This window comes from Chrysemys picta, chromosome 7 (genome assembly GCF_011386835.1).
Source record: "Chrysemys picta bellii isolate R12L10 chromosome 7, ASM1138683v2, whole genome shotgun sequence".
Classification (NCBI taxonomy): domain Eukaryota; kingdom Metazoa; phylum Chordata; order Testudines; family Emydidae; genus Chrysemys; species Chrysemys picta.
This window is the reverse complement of record NC_088797.1, coordinates 39,358,008-39,378,352: the sequence shown is the minus strand read 5'-3', so window position 1 is coordinate 39,378,352 and position 20,345 is coordinate 39,358,008. Positions and strand designations below refer to the sequence as shown.

General features: G+C 42.2%; 2 protein-coding genes across 9 annotated transcripts in view; one reads left to right on the top strand and one right to left on the bottom strand.

Annotated features, from left to right (window-relative positions):
* ATG7 (autophagy related 7) overlaps positions 1-16,531 on the top strand; it is a 282,373-nt gene extending 265,842 nt beyond the window's left edge. For all 8 annotated transcript variants that reach the window (XR_010589424.1, XR_010589425.1, XR_010589427.1 and 5 more), the window contains one exon: positions 16,219-16,531. Coding sequence is in view for 3 of the 8 variants with exons in the window: in XM_065553113.1 (XP_065409185.1) it covers positions 16,219-16,251 (33 nt within the window). In the remaining 5 variants the exon portion in view is untranslated. The remainder of the gene's footprint in view (positions 1-16,218) is intronic.
* Positions 1-18,470, bottom strand: part of LOC122173773 (uncharacterized) — a 36,085-nt gene extending 17,615 nt beyond the window's left edge. The window contains exons 1-2 of the mRNA XM_065553117.1: positions 18,331-18,470; positions 15,453-15,544 (exon numbers count right to left, since the gene is read on the bottom strand). The gene's annotated coding sequence lies outside the window, so the exon portion shown is untranslated. The remainder of the gene's footprint in view (positions 1-15,452; positions 15,545-18,330) is intronic.
* Between the last annotated feature and the right edge of the window lie 1,875 nt (positions 18,471-20,345).

Genomic DNA, 20,345 nt, shown 5'->3' with positions numbered 1-20,345 from the left:
ATGTTACTCAGGGATGTGAAATATCTCTGAGCAATGCAGTTAATCCAACCTAACCCCCAGTGGAGACAGCACTAGGTCAGTGTCAACCTAGCTACTGCCTCTTGGGAGCTGGAGTATCTATGCCAATGGGAGACGCAATCAGCGTAGCTACCATCTTCACTGAAGTATCAGAGGGGTAGCCGTGTTAGTCTGAATCTGTAAAAAACAACAGAGGGTCCTGTGGCACCTTTAAGACTAACAGAAGTATTGGGAGCATAAGCTTTCGTGGGTAAGAACCTCACTTCTTCAGATGCAAGATTGCAAGATTGCATCTGAAGAAGTGAGGTTCTTACCCACGAAAGCTTATGCTCCCAATACTTCTCTTAGTCTTAAAGGTGCCACAGGACCCTCTGTTGCTTTGATCTTCACTGAAGTGCTACAGCAGTGCAGCAGCTGCAGCGTTCTAAGTATAGACAAGTCCTTAGAGATTCTTAACTTGTTCTTTCCCTATTTTAGTCTCAGATCCTACCCCATTTACACTGATGTTCTCTATAGTAAGCCATGTCTATATGTACAGTGCTGCAGCGCTAATACAGCTGCACCACTGCAGTGTGTCTGGTGAAGGCTCTGTGCTGACAGGAGAGAGCTCTCCTGTCAGCATAATAAAATCACCTCCAAGAGCAGCAAAAGCTATGTTGGTGGGAGAAGCTCTTCCACCAACATCGTGCTGTACACACGAGCGCTTATGTCGGTATATCTTATGTCGCTCGGGGGTGTGTGTGGGTCTTTTGCGTATGTAGTGTAGACAGCCTGTCATCTGATCACTGCTAACCTTATTGGTGAAAACGGAAACAAGAAAGGTATTTAGCACTTCTGACATTGCTGCATTTTCTGTTGTTGTCTTTCCTTCCTCATTGAGTAACGAACCTACTATGTCCTTGATCTTCCTCTTACTTCTAATGGCATCCTAGAGACTAACCAATTTATTTGGGCATAAGCTTTCATGGGCTAGAACCCACTTCATCAGATGTTTCGTGGGTTCTAGCCCACGAAAGCTTATGCCCAAATAAATTGGTTAGTCTCTAAGGTGCCACAAGGACTCCTCATTGTTTTTGCTGATACAGACTAACACGGCTACCACTCTGAAACCTTACTTCTAATGGATTTGTAAAATGTTTTCTTGTTACCCTTTATGGCCCTAGGTAGTTTAATCTTTTTTGTGCCTTGGCCTTTCTAATTTTGTCACTACATGCTTGTGTTGGTTTTTTTATATTCATCCTTCGTAATTTGACCTATTTTCCACTTTGTCTATGACTCTTTTTTAAATGTCAGGTTGTTGAAGATCTCCTGGTTAAGTTAGGGAGTCTCTTACCATACTTCCTATCTTTCCTATGCATTGGGGTAGTTTTCTCGTGCCCTTAATAATAGCTCTTTTAAAAAACTGCCAACTGTCCTGAGCCTTTTTTTTCCCTCTTAGACTTGCTTCCCACGGGATCTTACCTACCAATTATCTGTTTGCGCTAAAGTCTGCCGTCTTGAAGTCCATTGTCTTTATTCTGCTGCTTTCCCTCCTACCATTCCTTAGAAGCATGAACTCTGTCATTTCTGGATCTCTTTCAACCAGGCTGCCTTTCACCTTCAAATTCTCAGCCAGTTCCTCCTTATTTATCAGAATCAAATCTAGAACAGCCTCTCCACTAGTCACTTTCTCCATCTTCTGTAATAAAAAGTTGTCTCCAATGCATTCCAAGAACTTGCTGGATAATCTGTGCCCTACTGTATAATTTTCCCAACAGATGTCTGGGTAATTGAAGTTCCCCATCTCCGCCAAGTCCTGTGGTTTGGATGATTTTATTAGTTACTTAAAAAAAGCCTCATCAATCTGTTCTTCTTGATTAGGTGGCCATACTATGACATCACCCTTGTTTTTTACCCCTTTTATCCTTACCCAGAGACTTTGAACAGGACAGTCTCCCACTTCTATCTGTACTCCTCAAGATACCCCTCTTTATTCATCCCAGGATCACATTAGTCCTTTTGGCTACAGCATTGCAGTGGGAGCTCATGTTCAGCTGATTATCCACCACAACCTCTTAATCTTTTTCAGAGTTACTGCTTCTGAGAATAGAGTCCCCCCATCCTGTAAATATAGTCTACATTTTTTATTCTATAATGTATACATTTATATTTAGCCATATTAAAATGCATATTGTTTGCTTGCATCCAGCTAACCAAGCAATCCCAATTGCTCTGTACAAGTAACCTGTCCTTTTTGTTATTTACCACTCCCTCAATTTTTGTGTTATCAGCAAGCTTTATCAGTTTTATGTTTTTTCCTGATCATTGATAAAATCGTTAAATAGCATCGGGCCAAGAACTGATCCATATGGGACCGCACTAGAAATATACCCGCTTGATGATAATTCCCTGTTTACAATTGCACTTTGAGACCTAGCAGGCAGACAGTTTTTAATCCATTTAATGAGTCCCATGTTAATTTTATATCATTTTAGTTTTTCAATGAAAATGTTCTGTGGTACCAAGTCAAATATCTTACAAAAGTTGAAGTATATTACATCAACACTGTAACCTTTATTTACCAAATTTATAATCTCATCCAAAAAAATCAAGTTAGTTTGACAGGATCTATTTTCCATAAACCCACCCACTAACACCCTTCCTCCCCGACCCTGAAAAAAAATCATGGAACTGATAGGATCTTTGCCTCCATCACGTTGTTCACGCTGCTTGTGTATTCTATCCCTTTCCTACCCTGTGTCTGTCTTGTCTGTTCAGATTGTAAGCTCTTCAAGGCAGGGACTGTCTATTGCTCTGTATTTATACAGTGCCTAACACAGTGGAGCCCAACTCTTGGTCACCCCTTAGGCACTACCATAATAAACATGATTAATAATAATAATAATAATTGAATGAGGGTGGTTTCCTGAATCAGGGCCTATAGTTTGTCGTATCTGAAGTTTGAGTAAAATTGTGTGCTCTTATGTGATACTCAAGCATTACGTTTAATACTAGGCTGAATTTCAGCCTTAACATTCAGTTCAATGGGTTTTTTTTTAATTCTTTAACTTGTTTGTAACGTGCACATATATGTATAATACTATACATATTATACCTTTAACATTTGTATTTATAGATATATATTTAGGTGTATGTGTTTATATTACATTTTCCTAAACAGTGAGTGCATTATATGCATTGAAATAGCTACTTTGACATTCAGATGATCATTTTCATGAGCAGTCACAGTAATAGATGTGCGCACACACAAAATCTGTACGGACAGGCTTGTGTTCTTCCAACTCTGCCTATAAGGCCATAACTAGCTATATATATTTGCACTATATATTTTAATCACATCAGATAAAAGTCACTACATATTTCCACCCATGTACACATACAAAAAACCCAACTAATACTTTTGTATCTGTTCTCACAGAAATGAAGTTACAGGTACCTTTGTTAAGAGAAGGAAATGAAAAGTACTTATTGTCCCTTTAATGTTTTGAAATTGTTTTGAATCAGTGGCTGAGAAATGAATGAACAGTTAACCTGATACATTGGGGGTTTCCCCCCTTCCTGTTATGCAGGAAAATAATACTTGCCATTTCAAGAAAACAAGTGTGGAAATGCTTCTCTAATCTTGAATAGACTTAATTTGCATCTGAAACTTAAGAACCCCTAAAGTGAAGTTTAAACATAAAGTAGGTACTTGAACATAACAGGTGCATTCAGATAATCTCTTCAGATCTGTACATACTGGGTAAGTTTGACAGCTGGTTCATTATTTGCCTATTTTATTACCTCCCCTGTCATTACCTATAGCTTCACTTAGATTGATTCGCCCAGGTGTGCGGTAGGAGAAAGGGAGCTCAAAACAAAACCCAAATTCACAGCTTTTATTGGACATAAGGTGCAAGGCATAACAAACAGTCATTTAGACACTCCTCTTTTACATCCTTTCTCTTTCTAAAATGCTGCTCTTAAAAAAGTCACAATAAACTAGCTCCTTTCTTCTTGCCCATCAATGAAGGGAATGTAGCTGTTTGCTTTTAGCATTTAAAAAAATACATTGAATTTGAATTTTTAAAAGGCTAGTAATAATTCATTTGCTTTTTTCACAATATTTGGATTTCCATCTAGTTAAAGCACATTTTCATGGGAAGATCTGTTGCTATTAACTAAGAGCATATGACATTTATAACTTTGCTGTCAGGATTGATGTTTATGTAATTCAGGTCTAAACATAATACTGCTTTCCCTCTAGAGGGCTATTTTGCCATTACAGCTTGACATGCCCAGCTAATGTGCATTTTCCAGCTTGCCGTCATTTAGTTGATTTTTAAAATGTTGCTATTCATTTTTGTATAAAATTATCCTTCTTCTCTTCTAGTTCACCACTTGCCCCTACATGTACAATTTCATTAGAGATAACTTTGACCCAAGCAGGCCACTCCATTCTTCTGTAACCCTCAAAAATCAGGCTGTGACCATCTTAGAAGCTTTTCACTGAGAATATATACACCAGCCTAAGTGTCGACATGCAGATCATGATCCATATTATGCTGAATGATTCTTGCACTATTCTTTTGTTTTTTGTGCTTTCTCTCTGCAAGCTTTAACTTAGTGTTGAGCTACTTTATTATTGCCTCATCATTCCTCCTGTTGTGCACATCATCTTCCTTTCCACTCATTTCCCCAGATTCCTTACAAAGATGAAGCTGTATAATTGTCTAGCCCAACATATTGGGGCTAATCTGGGCCTGACGAGCTTGCTCCACCTTTGAATTATGAGCTGCCTTGAAGTTTGCTTTTAATTGTTTCCCCCAGCACACCAAATCCCCACCAAATTTTTTTGTTGGTGTGTTTATTCTTTTAAAAAACCTATCTGTGAAACATACTCTAGTGAATAATAGTGGGGCAATATCTGGCAGCAAGCAGGAGACTAGTCATAGCAGCAGAGCATCTTAGTATAGGACAAATTTCTGACTGGTTCCTGCACAAAGAGCTCCTCCCACAGTCTGCTCAGGGGCTGGCCAGAATTTTGTAATACCATGATCCAGACAGAGGGTATTCTTCTGGACTAAGTAGGGTTACCATACGTCTGGTTTTTCCCGGACATGTCCGGCTTTTCGGCAATCAAACCCCCGTCCGGAGGGAATTGCCAAAAAGCCAAACATGTCCAGGAAAAATACCGTCCGGGCACTTCCTCTCCCGCGGCTGCTCTGCTCTTCCCCGGACTCAGACTTCGGCTCTGTTTAAGAGCCAAGCTGCCCGAGCCAGCGCTACCAGCTTCAGGCAGCCTCCATACCTCCGGACCCTGCGCTGCCGGAGCAGAGCAGCTGGAGCCGGGGAGGAGAAGTGCCCGGCCGGCGGCTGGGGTCCAGAGGCACGGGGGCTGCCCGAAGCCGGTAGCGCTGGCTCGGGCAACTTGGCTCTTAAACAGAGCCGAAGTCTGAGTCCGGGGAGGAGCAGAGCAGCTGGAGCCAGGGAGGAGAATTGCCCGGCCGGGGGCGCAGGGTCCGGAGGCATAGGGGCTGCCCGAAGCCCGAGCACTACCGGCTTCACGGTTTGCTGGGCAGCCTCCAGACCCTGCACCCCCGGCTGGGCGCTTCCCCTCCCGGGCTCCAGCTGCGCTGGGGAAGCACCGGCCGGGGGCGCAGGGTCTGGAGGCTGCCCGGCAAACCGTAAAGCCGGTAGCGCTTGGGCAGCCCTTTTCGCGTGGCTGGGAGGGAGGAGGGGGAGTTAGGGCGGGGACTTTGGGGAAGGCGCGGGGTCGGGTTGGGGAAGGGGCGGGGCCGGGGTGGGGAAGGGGCGGGACTAGGGCCCGTGGAGTGTCCTCTTTTTTTATTTTTTAAATATGGTAACCCTAGGACTAAGTGATCTGTCCCTGCTGTATAGAACGCCTATTCTTTGGGGAGTAAGATATTACCATCCTTCTCACAAATATTATGTCTCAATCCAGGATGTTTGCATAATGGTTTAATATCTGTAAAACTCAATTTGGGTCTTTTGCAAACATTTCCAAAACTTCTAGAAAGAATCTTATTTAGGTAGGAAGATATGTAATCATCTATTTAAATGTAATTCTTTCATATTCTCCACCCTTTCATCTCACTGGTTTCTAAGAGCATGGTTTGTGGAGAGATTACAATTAGGAAATATTACCCTCTCTAATTGAGTGTAGTTGGATGCATTCTACAAATAAGAAATGTTACTATGGTACTCTGCATTAAAGCATTGTAGATATGTAAAGTTGGGCACATGTCCAGATAATACCATCCAATGTCCTTCCTATTACTACGTCATAAGATTTTATACTTTCTAGCTTTCCACTGAAGCATCTATTTGCCAACAACATGTGGAAGACAGTGTCCTCCCCCACAACGGCAGAAAAAATAAACTGAAATGTAGTTGTGATTATTTTTATTTGTATTGTGGTAGAGCTTAGAGGCCCCATGTACTAGGCACTCTATAAATATACAACTAAAAGTCCCCTATAGAGCTTATGGTCCTAACAGAATATCAGTTGGTATTTCAGCTTACCAGGATGAGATAAGAAATTCAAAATCCTCACCCCTAGGAAAGTTGTAAATGTCGCTGTATTCTTTAAGAAGCAGTGGTAGGATGTTAGGTCTTAGATCCTGAGTTATTTTTTATTTTTACCAGTTTCCAAAAGAAATCGCTTCTGCTGCTCTTAAAACACAACTTGGGGGCAGGTGGTGTTAACTGAGCAAATAGTTTGTAGCATAGAATACAACTTAAGGTTCTTTTAAAATGTACATTTTAGAATCTTGTATAGAAGATTTAAGATAAAATAAAGTATAGTTTAGAAAATTCAGTATCTAGCTTTACCTGAAAGGAACTAGGAAATAAAAAATTAAGGCTGAGCAAGGTGACCGGAAAGGTAATGGGATAGGGAGGCTTTCACCTCTAAAGTACCAGTTAAAATCCACCCTAGGTCAGGAACAATTAATAAATATTGCCACCTAACAGCTATCCAGAGGCCTGTCTGAAATGAGTCAGGCGTTTCAGTCGATTTCCTAAAGGAGATATGTCCAGATCATAAAAATCTCCAGTACAACTGGCACCCTTGCCATCCACTCTCAGTAAAGAGGTCAAGAAAGCATATAGGGCAAACTTACTTGGAGACAGTGAATAAGGATGTTTCAGAGTGGTAGCCATGTTAGTCTGTATCAGCAAAACAATGAGGAGTACTTGTGTCATCTTAGGGTATGTCTACACTACGGGATTAATCCGAATTTATATAATTCGGATTTGAAAAACAGGTTGTATAAAGTCGAAATGTATGCGGCCACACTAAGTACATTAATTCGGTGGTGTGCGTCCAAGTACCGGGGCTAGCGTCGATTTCTGCACCGTTGCACTGTGGGTAGCTATCCCATAGCTATCCCATAGTTCCCGCAGTCTCCCGCGCCCATTGGGATTGTGGGTTAAGATCCCAGTGCCTGATGGGACAAAAAACATCGTTGCAGGTGGTTCTGGGTACAGCCTCACCTCCTCCCTCCCTCCTCCCTCCCTGCATGAAAGCAACGGACAGCAGACAACCATTTTCGCGCCTTTTTTCCTGGGTGGGTGAACACTGCAGACTCCATACCACGGCAAGCATGGAGCCCGCTGAGCTCAAGACAGCAGTCATGAACATTGTAAACACCTCGCGCATTCTCGTGGAGTTTATGCTCAGCCAGGACCAGAAAAACGAGGCGAGGAGGCAGCGGCGGCGGCAGCGCAGCGACAAGCATGATGAGGACACGGACACGGATACAGAATTCTGTGAAACCACGGGCCCCGGTGCTTTGGAGATAATGTTGTTAATGGGGCAGATTCTATCCATGGAACGCCGATTCTGGGCAAGGGAAACAAGCACAGACTGGTGGGACCGCATAGTGTTGCAGGTGTGGGACGATTCCCAGTGGCTGTGGAACTTTCGCATGCATAAGTGCACTTTCATGGAACTTTGTGACTTGCTGTCCCCTGCCCTGAAACGCCAGAATACCAAGATGAGAGCAGCCCTCACAGTTGAGAAGCGCGTGGCGATAGCCCTGTGGAAGCTTGCAACGCCAGACAGCTACCGGTCAGTCGGGAATCAATTTGGAGTGGGCAAATCTACTGTGGGGGCTGCTGTGATGCAAGTAGCCAAAGCAATCACTCAGGTGCTGCTACGAAAGTTAGTGACTCTGGGAAATGTGCAGGCTATAGTGGATGGTTTTGCTGCAATGGGATTCCCTAACTGTGGTGGGGCGATAGACGGAACCCATATCCCTATCTTGGCACCGGAGCACCAAGCCACCGAGTACATAAACCGCAAGGGGTACTTTTCAATGGTGCTGCAAGCACTTGTGGATCACAAGGGACGTTTCACTAACATCAACGCGGGCTGGGCGGGAAGGGTTCATGACGCTCGCGTTTTCAGGAACACTACTCTGTTTAAAGGGCTGCAGCAAGGGACTTACTTTCCGGACCAAAAAATAACTGTTGGGGATGTTGAAATGCCAATAGTTATTCTTGGGGACCCAGCCTGCCCCTTAATGCCATGGCTCATGAAGCCGTACACAGGCAGCCTGGACAGGAGTCAGGAGCTGTTTAACTACAGGCTAAGCAAGTGCAGAATGGTGGTAGAATGTGCATTTGGCCGTTTAAAAGGTCGCTGGCGATCATTATTGACTCGCTCTGACCTCAGCCAAAGAAATCTCCCCATTGTTATTTCTGCTTGCTGTGTGCTCCACAATCTCTGTGAAAGTAAGGGGGAGACCTTTATGGCGGGGTGGGAGGCTGAGGCAAATCGCCTGGCTGCTGATTACGCGCAGCCAGACACCAGGGCGATTAGAAGAGCACACCAGGAAGCGCTGTGCATCAGAGAAGCTTTAAAAACCAGTTTCATGACTGGCCAGGCTACAGTGTGAAATATCTGTTTGTTTCTCCTTCATGAAAACCCGCCCCCTTTATTGACTCATTTTCTGTAAGGAACCCACCCTCCCCCTTCCCCCAGCTTTCTTTCAAACCAAATAAAGTCACTATCATTTAAAAATCATTTATTCTTTATTAATAGATTAGAAAAAGAGGGAGGGAACCCGGGTGGTATTTGGGAGGAGGATTGCTGGGAAGGAAAAAGCCACAAAGAAAAGGTTAAAAAAATGACAGCCTTTTGCTTGGGCTGTCTACTGGGGTGGAATGGGAAGGTGTACGGAGCCTCCCCCCCTGTGTTCTTACACGTCTGGGTGAGGAGGATATGGAACATGGGGAGGGTGGAACAGGGGCTGAAGCGGCAGTCTGTTTTCCAGCAGCCGTTCCTGAAGCTCCACCAGACGCCGGAGCATGTCTGTTTGCTCACGCAGCAGCCCCAGCGTTGCATCCTGCCTCCTCTGGTCTTCCTGCCGCCACCTCTCATCTCGAGCGTCCCTCCTGTCCTCACGTTGGTCCCTCCTGTCCTCACGTTGGTCCCTCATGTCCTCACGTTGGTCCCTCCTGTCCTCACGTTCACTGGCTTCTTTCCTATACTTTGAAACTGTTTCCTTCCACTCATTCAGATGAGCTCTGTCACTGCGGCTGGATTCCATAATTTCAGAAAACATCTAGTCTCGCGTTCTCTTCTTACGACGCCTTATCTGTGATAACCTTCGGGATGGAGGAGGGATGCTTGAGGAATTTGCAGCTGCTGTAGGGAGGGGGAAAAAAGAGAGAATTGTTTAAAAAGCTACATTTTGCAGAACAATGCTTATACTCTTTCACGGTGACCAACACTATTCACATTACATAGCACATGTGATTTCTGTGCAAGGTCGCATTTTGCCTCTTAATGCTGAGTGCCTGTGGCTTTGCTGTAGAGATCACAGGTCTGGGCAACAGAATTCGGCTTGCATGCGGCCATGGTAAGCCATTGTTTTACAGCTTCTGCGCCCTCCTTTCCCACATACCAAGCATAGCCTGTAGAGTGCTGCGGTTTTTCTGTTAACATTCAGCAGCAGCAGCAGAAAACAAACTAACCACCCCCCCTCTCGCCATGAATTCTCTGGGATGATCGCTGTACCCCTCCCCCCCACCGCGTGGCTGGTATCAGGGAAGATCCCTGCAGGCACCAAACTAACCACCCCCCCCCGCCGCCGCCCCCCTCCCGCCATGAATTCTCTGGGATGATCACGGTACCCCTCCCCCCACCGCGTGGCTGGTAACAGGGAAGTTCCCTGCTAGCCAAACGCGAAAAACTCAGGGCCAATTTCCCATCTGCGCTTGGCTAACTGCAGGGAAGGATTTATTTTCCGCCACAGGCAAACAGCCCAGTAGGAACGGCCACCTCTGTCCCCTTAATTAAGTTCCCATATTTCAACCAGGTTACCAGGAGTGATATCACTCTCCTGAGGATTACACAACGAGATAAAGAACGGATGTTGCTTGAATGCCAGCAAACACCGGGACCATACGCTGCCAGGCTTTGTCAGGCAATGATACCAGATTACTTGCTGCAAGCATGGCGTGGTCAAGTGTCCTACCATGGAGGAGGGAATAAGGATGCACTGCCCAGAAACCTTCTGGCAAGGCTTTCGGAGTACCTCCAGGAGAGCTTCATGGAGATGTCCCTGGAGGATTTCCGCTCCATCCCCAGACACGTTAACAGACTTTTCCAGTAGCTGAACTGACCGCGAATGCATCCCAAGTCCTCAGGGCAAAGTAATCATTAAAAACCGTTTGCTTTTAAAACAAGTTTTATATTTTAAAAGGTAAACTCACCTGAGGTCCCTTCCATGGGGTCAGAGTCTTGGGTACTGGCTTGGGAGGGTACTTCAGTCAGGGTGAGAAAAAGATCCTGGCTGTTGGGGAGAACGGAGTGCTGTGTGCTCTCTGCAAGCTCATCCTCATCCTCCTCCTCTCCCCCATCGGCAGAATCCTCAGGTGTCGCTGATGAGACTATCCCCGACCCAGAATCCACGATCACAGGTGGGGTAGTGGTGGCAGCCCCCCCTAGAATTGCATGCAGCTCGGCGTAGAAGCGGCATGTCCGCGGCTCTGACCCAGAGCGACCGTTTGCCTCCTTTGTTTTTTGATACGCTTGTCTGAGCTCCTTGACTTTCACGCGGCACTGCTCAGAGTACCTATTGTGGCCTCTCTCCATCATGCCCTTGGAGATTTTTTCAAAAGTTTTTGCATTTCGTCTTTTAGAACGAAGTTCTGCAAGCACTGAATCCTCTCCCCATACAGCGATCAGATCCAGTACCTCCCTCACGGTCCATGCTGGTGCTCTTTTTCGATTATCAGCCTGCATGGTTACCTGTGCTGATGAGCTATCTGTGGTTACCTGTGCTCTCCACGCTGGGCAAACAGGAAATGAAATTCAAATGTTTGCGGGGCTTTTCCTGTCTACCTGGCCACTGCATCCGAGTTTAGATTGCTGTCCAGAGCGGTCACAATGATGCACTGTGGGATAGCTCCCGGAGGCCAATACCATCGAATTGCGGCCACACTATCCCTAATTCGAAATGTTAAAATCGATTTTGGCGCTACTCCGCTCGTCGGGGTGGAGTACAGAAATCGATTTAAAGGGCCCTTTACATCGAAATAAATAGCGTCGTTGTGAGGACGGTTACAGGGTAAATTCGAATTAAAGCTGATAAATCCGAATTAAAGTCATAGTGTAGACCAGGCCTTAGAGACTAACAAATTTATTTGGGCATAAGCTTTCATGGGCTAAAACCCATTTCAGCAGATGCATGGAGTGAAAAATACAGTAGGAAGATATATATACAGAGTACATGAAAAGATGGGGGTTGCCTTACCAATTCTAACGAGACAATTCAATTAAAGTGGACTATCATCAGCAGGAGGAAAAATCACTTTTGTAGTTGTAATCAGGGTGGCCCATTTCAAACAGTTGACAAGAAGGTGTGAGTAACAGTAAGGGGGGAAATTAGAATGGGGAAATAATTCTTAGTTTGTGTAATGAGATCACTTGATCATTACCTGTTAGGTTCACTCCCTCTGAGGCACCTGGCATTGGCCACTGTTGGCAGACAGGATACTGGGCTAAATGGACCATTGGTCTGACCCAATGTGGCCATTCTTAAGTTCTCACCTGCACTGTTCAGAACAGAAATGAGATACACAGCTAGCACAGTGAGGGGAAGCTGGATAGGACCATGATATATTTGTTTTGTGAATAAAGAAAACTTTTGTAGCATTCAGTCTGGCTTCCTTCACTATGTTTGTTTAAAAGAAAATTGTGGACACCCTGTCCTCAACTCATCCCACTGTGCAATCTATAAATGTGTTTAGTATCTTTCTTTAACACACAGAAGAGTGAGGGTTAAAATCTGTCCTTGTTGCTATTACAAAGTTTGAAAAACTCAAAATGGGGTTAGTTGAGGATGGAATATCAGCCTGAACTTTGAATTTCTTGCCTTTTGTCAGCTTGATTCATACCATAAATTCTATTTAAAGATAATTCTTTCATATTTATTTTCCACATCCTTGACCCTGAATGGTGAGCTGGACATTTGTATTTTCATTGGCAAACTCTAAGTCGCTCATCAACTCTTTTTTCCTTTTGTAAACATACTGTTCTTTCAGCATTTTCCAGAAGGATTTTTATACCACCATTTTGCAACCACTTTTGGGAATTGAGAAAATCTTACCATTTAAAGTATGTGTTTTACAGAGAGCTGTGTGTAGACATTCCTTGGTCCAGATTTTGGTGTGGCTTTGTCAGTAAATACCCAAATTCTAGAAAAATCATATTTTGCAGGGATAGGTTTTATGGAAATTATATGTAAATATCAATTACAGTCTGTCTGAAAATGTAGTTGTTTTTATTTATTATTTGTATTGCAGTAGTGCTTCAGGGCCAACCAAGAACAGGACCCTGTTGTGCTAGGCACTGTAAAAATATACTGATAGTCTGTGCCCTGAAGAGTTTACAGTCTAAATAAATGTTGGCATCTTGCGCTTCTGTTGGCATATGTTTTTCCATCAGTCAGGATGTAAAAGAAAAGAATAATCTTGTGGCCAGCCTAATGTCAACACAGAGCATTTCCATGCAGATAACCTGTGACTGATACTCGATAGAGACAGCTAAGAAAGAGAAGATCACTACGGTGATGCTCATAGTTCCTAGATTCACTTATTATGGTGGGCTAACCTTTTGAGGTCCAAGGCCTATGCCTTGGAAATGCCAATCTTATTCTTGTAGTCAGAAGAACCTGACATGGTAGTCAGTCCATGGCATTTAGCTGGGACATGCATAGAATGGTCTAAGTTTCAGACGAATTTCTAGCACACTTAAGGGTAAAATTAATATTATGACAGCCTGTCAGTAAAGCCAAAGACCAACTGCTAGGTAGTCTTGCTACGTTCCTTAAAGTCCCGCTTTAAGGTATGATTCCTATAGGACCAAATTCATTCTCTGATATAACTCTTTTAAATTAAATGGAATTAATTTGACTCAGTCACTGTAAATGGTAATCAGACAGGGAGAAATATATAAAATCTACGGTTTACATTCAAAGAGTAAGGATTTGGGGAGGAAATTTTTTTTTTTTGAGTATAAATTATTCTTACTCCATTGCAAACTAATTTACTTTTCATAAATACGGCCATACTGGGTCAGACAAATGGTACATTCAGCCCAGTATCTTGTTTTCTGACAGTAGTCAATGCCAGGTGAGTCAGAGGAAATGAACAGAAGAGGCAATCATCGAGTGATCCCATCCCCTGTTGTCTACTCCCAGCTTCTGGCAGTCAGAGACTGGGGACACCCAGAGCATGGGGTAGCCGTTGATGGACCTGTCCTTCATGAACTAATCTAGTTCTTTTTTGAACCCCATTATAGTTTTGGCCTTCACAATATCCCTTGGCAACAAATTCCACAGGGTGACTGTGCTTTGTATGAAGTAGTACTTCCTTTTGTTTGCTTTAAACCCGCTGCCTATTAATTTTATTGGGTGACTGCTGGTTCTTGTGTTATGTGAAGGAGTAAATAACACTTCTTTATTCCCATCCTCCACACCAGTCACGATTTTATGGACCTCTATCATATCCCCTCTTAATCGTGTCTTTTCCAAGCTGAAAACTCAGTGTTTTTAATATCTCCCCATACAGAAGCTGTTCCATACCCCTAATAATCTTTGCTGCCCTTCTCTGTATCTTTTCAAATTCTAATATATCTTTTTTGAGATGGGGTGATCAGAACTGCATGCAGTATTCAAGGTGAGGGCATATCAAGGATTTATATAGTGGCATTATGATATTGTCTGTTTTATTATCTCTCCTTTTCCTTAATGGTTCCTAACATTCAGTTAGTTTTTTGACTGCCACTGCACATTGAGTGGATGTTTTCAGAGAACTATCCACAATGACTCCAAGATCTCTTTGTTGAGTGGTAACAGCTAATTTAGTTGGGATTATGTTTTCCAATGTGCACTACTTTGCATTTATCAACATTGAATTTCATCTGCTGTTTTGTTGTCCAGTCACTCAGTTTTGTGAGATTCCTTTGTAACTCTTCGCAGTCTGCCTTTGGACTTAACTATCTTGAGTGATTTTGTATTGTCTGCAAATTTTACCACCTCACTGTTTACCCCGTTTTCCAGATCATTTATGAATATGTTCAGCAGCACTGGTGACAGTAAAGATCCTGGGGGACACTACTATTTACCTCTCTCCATTCTGAAATCTAATCATTTATTCCTTCTGTGTGTTTTCTGTCTTTTCACCAGTTACTGATCCATGAGAGGACCTTCCTTCTTAGCTCAGGGTTCTCAAACTTTTGTCCTGGTGACCCCTTTCACATAGCAAGCCTCTAAGTGTGACCCCCCCCCCCTTATAAATTAAAAACACTTTTTTATATATTTAACACCATTATAAATGCTGGAGGTAAAGTAGGGTTTAGGGTGGAAGCTGACAGCTCATGACCCCACATGTAATAATCTCGCGACCCCTCTGAGGGGTCCCAACCCCCAGTTTGAGAACCCCTGCCTTAGCTCTTTATGTGTTCACATCTCTCATTGCAACTTTTTGGGGGGGGAAGGGGAAGGAGAATGGTTATTTAGTATAGCAGACTTATTTTACAACTACAAAAATTCAAACATAAGTTAGTGGCCTTTACAGTAAACCTTAGCCCAGACCTATGGTACCTTCCACTATTGCTGCATACTCTGTTGTGGGGTTTCCCTTTCGATTATTCCATTTTGTTATTTGGAACTCTGTGACTGTTTCAGAAGGAATGCAAAGATTTTGAACTTATGGGTATAAAGTCTGGGGCAACCACGCACTGAACCTCCAGAATAAATGGTAATAAAACCTGCTAAATGCACCTGCATTTCCATGAAAGAACAGACATGTCTCTAGTGTGCACTTACTGTATGTACACAGGCGCTATTGCAAATTTTTTCATTTTTTTAAATCTGTCACTCTATTTCCTGACAACTGATTGAAAATACAGAACTTACCTTCAATTTGTATGGCCTCTAGGACTCCAGGTTCCATGGGGATTCTGTGAATACGTTAACCTTGTTTTCCAGGTTGGGTTTCCAGGATATGTCTTGGTCATAACCCAAAACCAAAGTAAATATACAATTACATCATGCTGCATAAAATATGTTTTTCAGTAAATTATTGAATGGTTAATAGAACTTTTTTAAAAATGAGGGGAAAAAACAAATTCACACATATATATTCAGCTTGAATTAAATTTACTGCTCTTTGTGGGTCATACTATTGATTATTCTCAAATATTTGGGTGACCACTGATTCTTCCGGATGATGATCACAAATTCCTAAAGTTTTATATTGAATATGTATTATTTATTATGCATCATTTGTTATTTTCCTGGTAACAATTTGTCAAGCAATCAGCTTGCAAGCAGAAACAATACCAAGTTACCAGCCACACACCACACATAATGAATAGCAAACAGCCAAAGGAATAGCTCAGAAACAACCAAGGAAAATTATTCATTCAGACTATTATAGGAATAAGTACAAGTGCCAAAATGTGTGTGCAACTAAAGAGATTGGTTTGCAAATGCTTACTGATCCAAACAACCTTGACTCCACTGAGCTGTTAGTTTCATTAATACTATTCAACCACCTCTAGAGTGGATGGTCCATAAATGAAATGTATTCTTCCTCTTAAATTGGATTAGGGGTTTTATAAGGTATTTTGAAAGCATATTTGAGATACTGAGTGAAATGTCGCTTGTTTTCTCATTACAGATTTGGGACATGAGTGATGATGAAACAGTCTGAAAGCCAAATGAATGAAGTGGAAGATGACCAGCTTTAGGCTTCAGTGATGTCTTTTATCCGTCATTTGACAAGTTAATGATTGCTTACACATTTTGACTTACAAATATAAACAAATATAATCTACATCTGTGCTATGAATGGGACATTATCTTGAACTAAAATAATAGTTCTACTGTGGATGTAATTCTCCCCTGCTAGAGCAATGTGTTTGTTTAAATCCACTTTCTTTTTTTTTTTCTATTTCTAAACATAGCTTACATATAAAATATGCCACTTTAAATAGCCTTTGGTGTTTTCATTTGTCCCAGTTTTCATTTTACTTGTCAATAGATATGCCTAAATATCATTGTATTTTTCATGTTTCAATGATTTGTCGCATTTTATAACTATTTAATATTCAGGCTATAAGAAAATTCCCCTATAGATGGAAATTAAATCACATTGTTATTTAAGGGAGTGGGAAAAAGGTAACTAAACATCCACCTACACATTTTTACTGTGTTAGATTATGTTGTAACATGCTAGCCCTCCTCCTTATTATAATGCAGTTGGTCTTGCCTGTGCAGATGGGAACAGACAAAGCTTCAGAATCTTATTAGAGTCCTGTAAAAGGCTTGAGCTGTAGCATGATTCCACACTGTGGATAAAGCATCATTTGACATTGCCTACCTAGTGAAGACCAAACTGTGTTTATATCCTGATTGAGGGCTATGATGCTTATAGCAAGATCCATTACACAGTAAAAATTGCTTTGAAGGTAGATCCTTAGCTAGATAAAAGTGTATAGTGTAATTGATATATATATACATATATATATATAATATAAGGCAGTGGTTCTCCAGCTTTGTCATTCTTAAATCATACCACCTAGCATGTTCATGGACATCAAAACAGTCCTAACCCTCATCTCCCATTGGAGGCATTTGAAATGTTTCTTGCTGGCGCACAAAACCATAGTTTGAGAACCACAGAGGATAATTTATGAAACTCAAAATTTTAAAATATCAAGTGTATTACCACCCTAAATGTAAAGAGAAATATATCTATCGTTTTGCATCTTGAAATAGCTAAAAACAAAAACAAAAAAGATTTAAGCCTCTTTTACAGCTTAAATCTGGTTATTTGCATTGCTTCATTCATGAGGAAAAATGGAAACTGCATTATTGTTTGTTGTCTTCCAACCATTCTTTCCTTTGCATATAAAACCATTCTGTCCTTAGCCTTAAGAAAAGGTACAGCAATCCATCCAATTAGTCAATCAGTCAAATTCTCTTGTGTTCTTCCTTACCTTTAATTAAGTTCCAAGACCCTGAATGTAGAAGTCAGATCAACTTGTTCATTTGCCTGCTAAGCTGACATACCATTTGGGGGGAAGTTCCATAAGGGTCAGTTCACCCAGAGCAGAGGGTGCCCACAGCTCCTAAATTATGAACTTATGTGACATTTTAATGAAACACAGCGCCCTCTTCATGGGATGTCTAAAATGTTATCTCTCCTTATGCAAAATATATTCTACTAATCTAGCTATAAAATAAGTCATTGAGTCATACTTACACACACACACACACACACACACACACACACACCCCTGATATCTTGACTGTTTGATAATGAACACTGGGAAATTGCAGTTTCCATTTGTATGCATGGGAAACTATGGTTTTTTGATGAACGTGAACTAACAAAACATATATTCTAAGGTTATTTATAAGTCCCTGATTCTCATGCATTCAAAGGAGCTGTAATTTTTGTAGTCCAGCTGTCATCAGACTGCAGTTCGGGCTAGGAAGTATCAGTATGATGGAAGCTTGCAGAGAGAGACCAGCATCTATATCACTCATAGTTACAGAGATTGTGAAAAGGAAAAATCTAATTTGAAATTGAGCAGACTTGATTATCTGAAACTCCAAAAAGGGTCATGTCCCCCCAGGTTTTATTAATAAAATTGAAAATTCCCTCAATTATCTGAAACTATGATTGTCAAAATAAAGTTGCACTGTATTTTTAAGTAATACATATCCCTTTAACTATTGAAGTATCTAAGATCTAAAACTCAGGGTTAATATGACGTTTCCTTACCTCTGTAATTTCTGTAACATACAACTGTGTCAGACTGTGCTTATTCCCGTACATACGCTTCCCAGATGTGCTTGATGTTCCAAAACACTCCAGTTTGACTTGGAAAAACTTCCGTTGTCTAACTTTACTGTTTTCTTTCTCCCTGAAAACCAAAATTGTTCTTATTTTGCCTCTAAAATGTTTTAAGCATTTACTGAGGAGGGAAATAGTGAAAACGTATATTCACATGAATGAAAACATATATTAAAATAGTATAAGCCGCTAAGTACTGTTATTTACTGACTTGTACACACTAGCAGCACGGTTTTGGCATAGCTCTCCCATCTGCTGTTATTGCTGCTAAATGGAGGAAGTTGAAATTTGAACTTCATGCAGGGAGTGGGGGAGTTAATTTTATTTTTGCTGGAATGAGCTCATAGGCAATGAAAGGGCAAAACTCATCCCTTCGTTCTACAGGCCAACAGCTGCCACTACCCTTAGGACATTTACCCAATCTGGCTGGGGTGGTAGAATGTGTAGCTTCCTCTGAGGTTGCTGTTATTACCTCTTCACAAAACATCTAATGTAAATATAGTGAGATCATAAGGCAGTGCAGGCGGCACCCTAGAGAGCAACTGTGCCATCTGCACAACACATCTGAGGCCAAATTTAATTCTGCTGTAACTCCACTGACTTCTGTAGAGATTCATCAGGTATGAATTTGGCCCTCAGAGAATTAACATCTCTGAAAATTGTAGCCTAGATCTCACTTTCAAATATCTTCAACTAAAGATAATTTTTTGTTAGTACCACTCTGTCAATGATGTATTTGCTGGGTACAGTCGGAATGCTATCCTGTCTTAATAATACATTCATGAAACGGAGAAACCTGATATTTTCTGTTTCAGAGTACATTTTGGACACAACCTATTTTAGGTTATGGCTAAACCTACACCCATCAGGTTAATTCTGAGTGCTGTAATCCCAATTTCATGGTTTGCTTCTGTTCATGCATTGCCATATGTGTTTGTAATCTGTGTTTTAGGAGTGACATTTACTCACTGGGGCAGATCTTCAGCAGGTATAAACTGTCATAGCTCCAATGAAGTTAGTGGAGATGTGACCACTTGCACCAGCTGAGAATCTGCTGCATGAGGCTAGCTCAGGGTGCCTCACGTGGCAACATGGCCATAACAAACAAGGACACAGATACAATGTGGGGACAAATAAAAGAACCTCTTTGCACCGTGGAAAGACTCTCCGTGCCAGCTTCCCATAGGCTGGCCTGAAAAAACACAATCGGATGGGCCCATGGGGTCTATGTTCACACAAATCCAGTGGCCCCAAGATCTAGGGTGAAATCCTGGCTGAAATCAATGACAAAACTCTCATTAACAGAATTTTCACGCCCAGTGCATCTGGTGCAGAGGGGCTCTGGCTGCTACCCCAGCCCATGGGCTTACGTGAGCTTAGGAAGGTAGGTTTCAACGCCCTCTGCATCCTGCCTGCATAGAGCCTGGTTACCCATAGCTCTATGCAGGAGGGAGGGATTTGACCCTGAGTGAACTCCAGTCCTATAAACTGACACATCCTTTTTGCTGGTTATGAACTCTTGTTCCTCCTCTTTCACTCTGCACTTTCTGAATAAATCTTCTGCATGTAAAGATTGACTATATTCACCTTTCATGTGTGATGCAAGTACCTGTGACGGGTTGGATCACAGAATCCCCCTTGGGAGCTGCCACCTGATGTACCAAGACTACCCCTGCTTCTGTTTTCCCTGCCAGCTCAGGACTCCAGCACCTTGTCTTGCGGAGCCAGACACTCCCGTCTGCTCCAACATAGACCCAGGGTCTGAATAACTTGCCCCAAAGCTGCAAGTTTACCTGAAAACAGCTCACAGAAGTGTGTTTGTCTTTAGCTCTCAGGTGCCCAACTCCCAATGGGGTCTAAACCCAAATAAATCCATTTTACCCTGCATAAAGCTTATGCAGGGCAAACTCATAAATTGTTCGCCCTCTATAACACTAATAGAG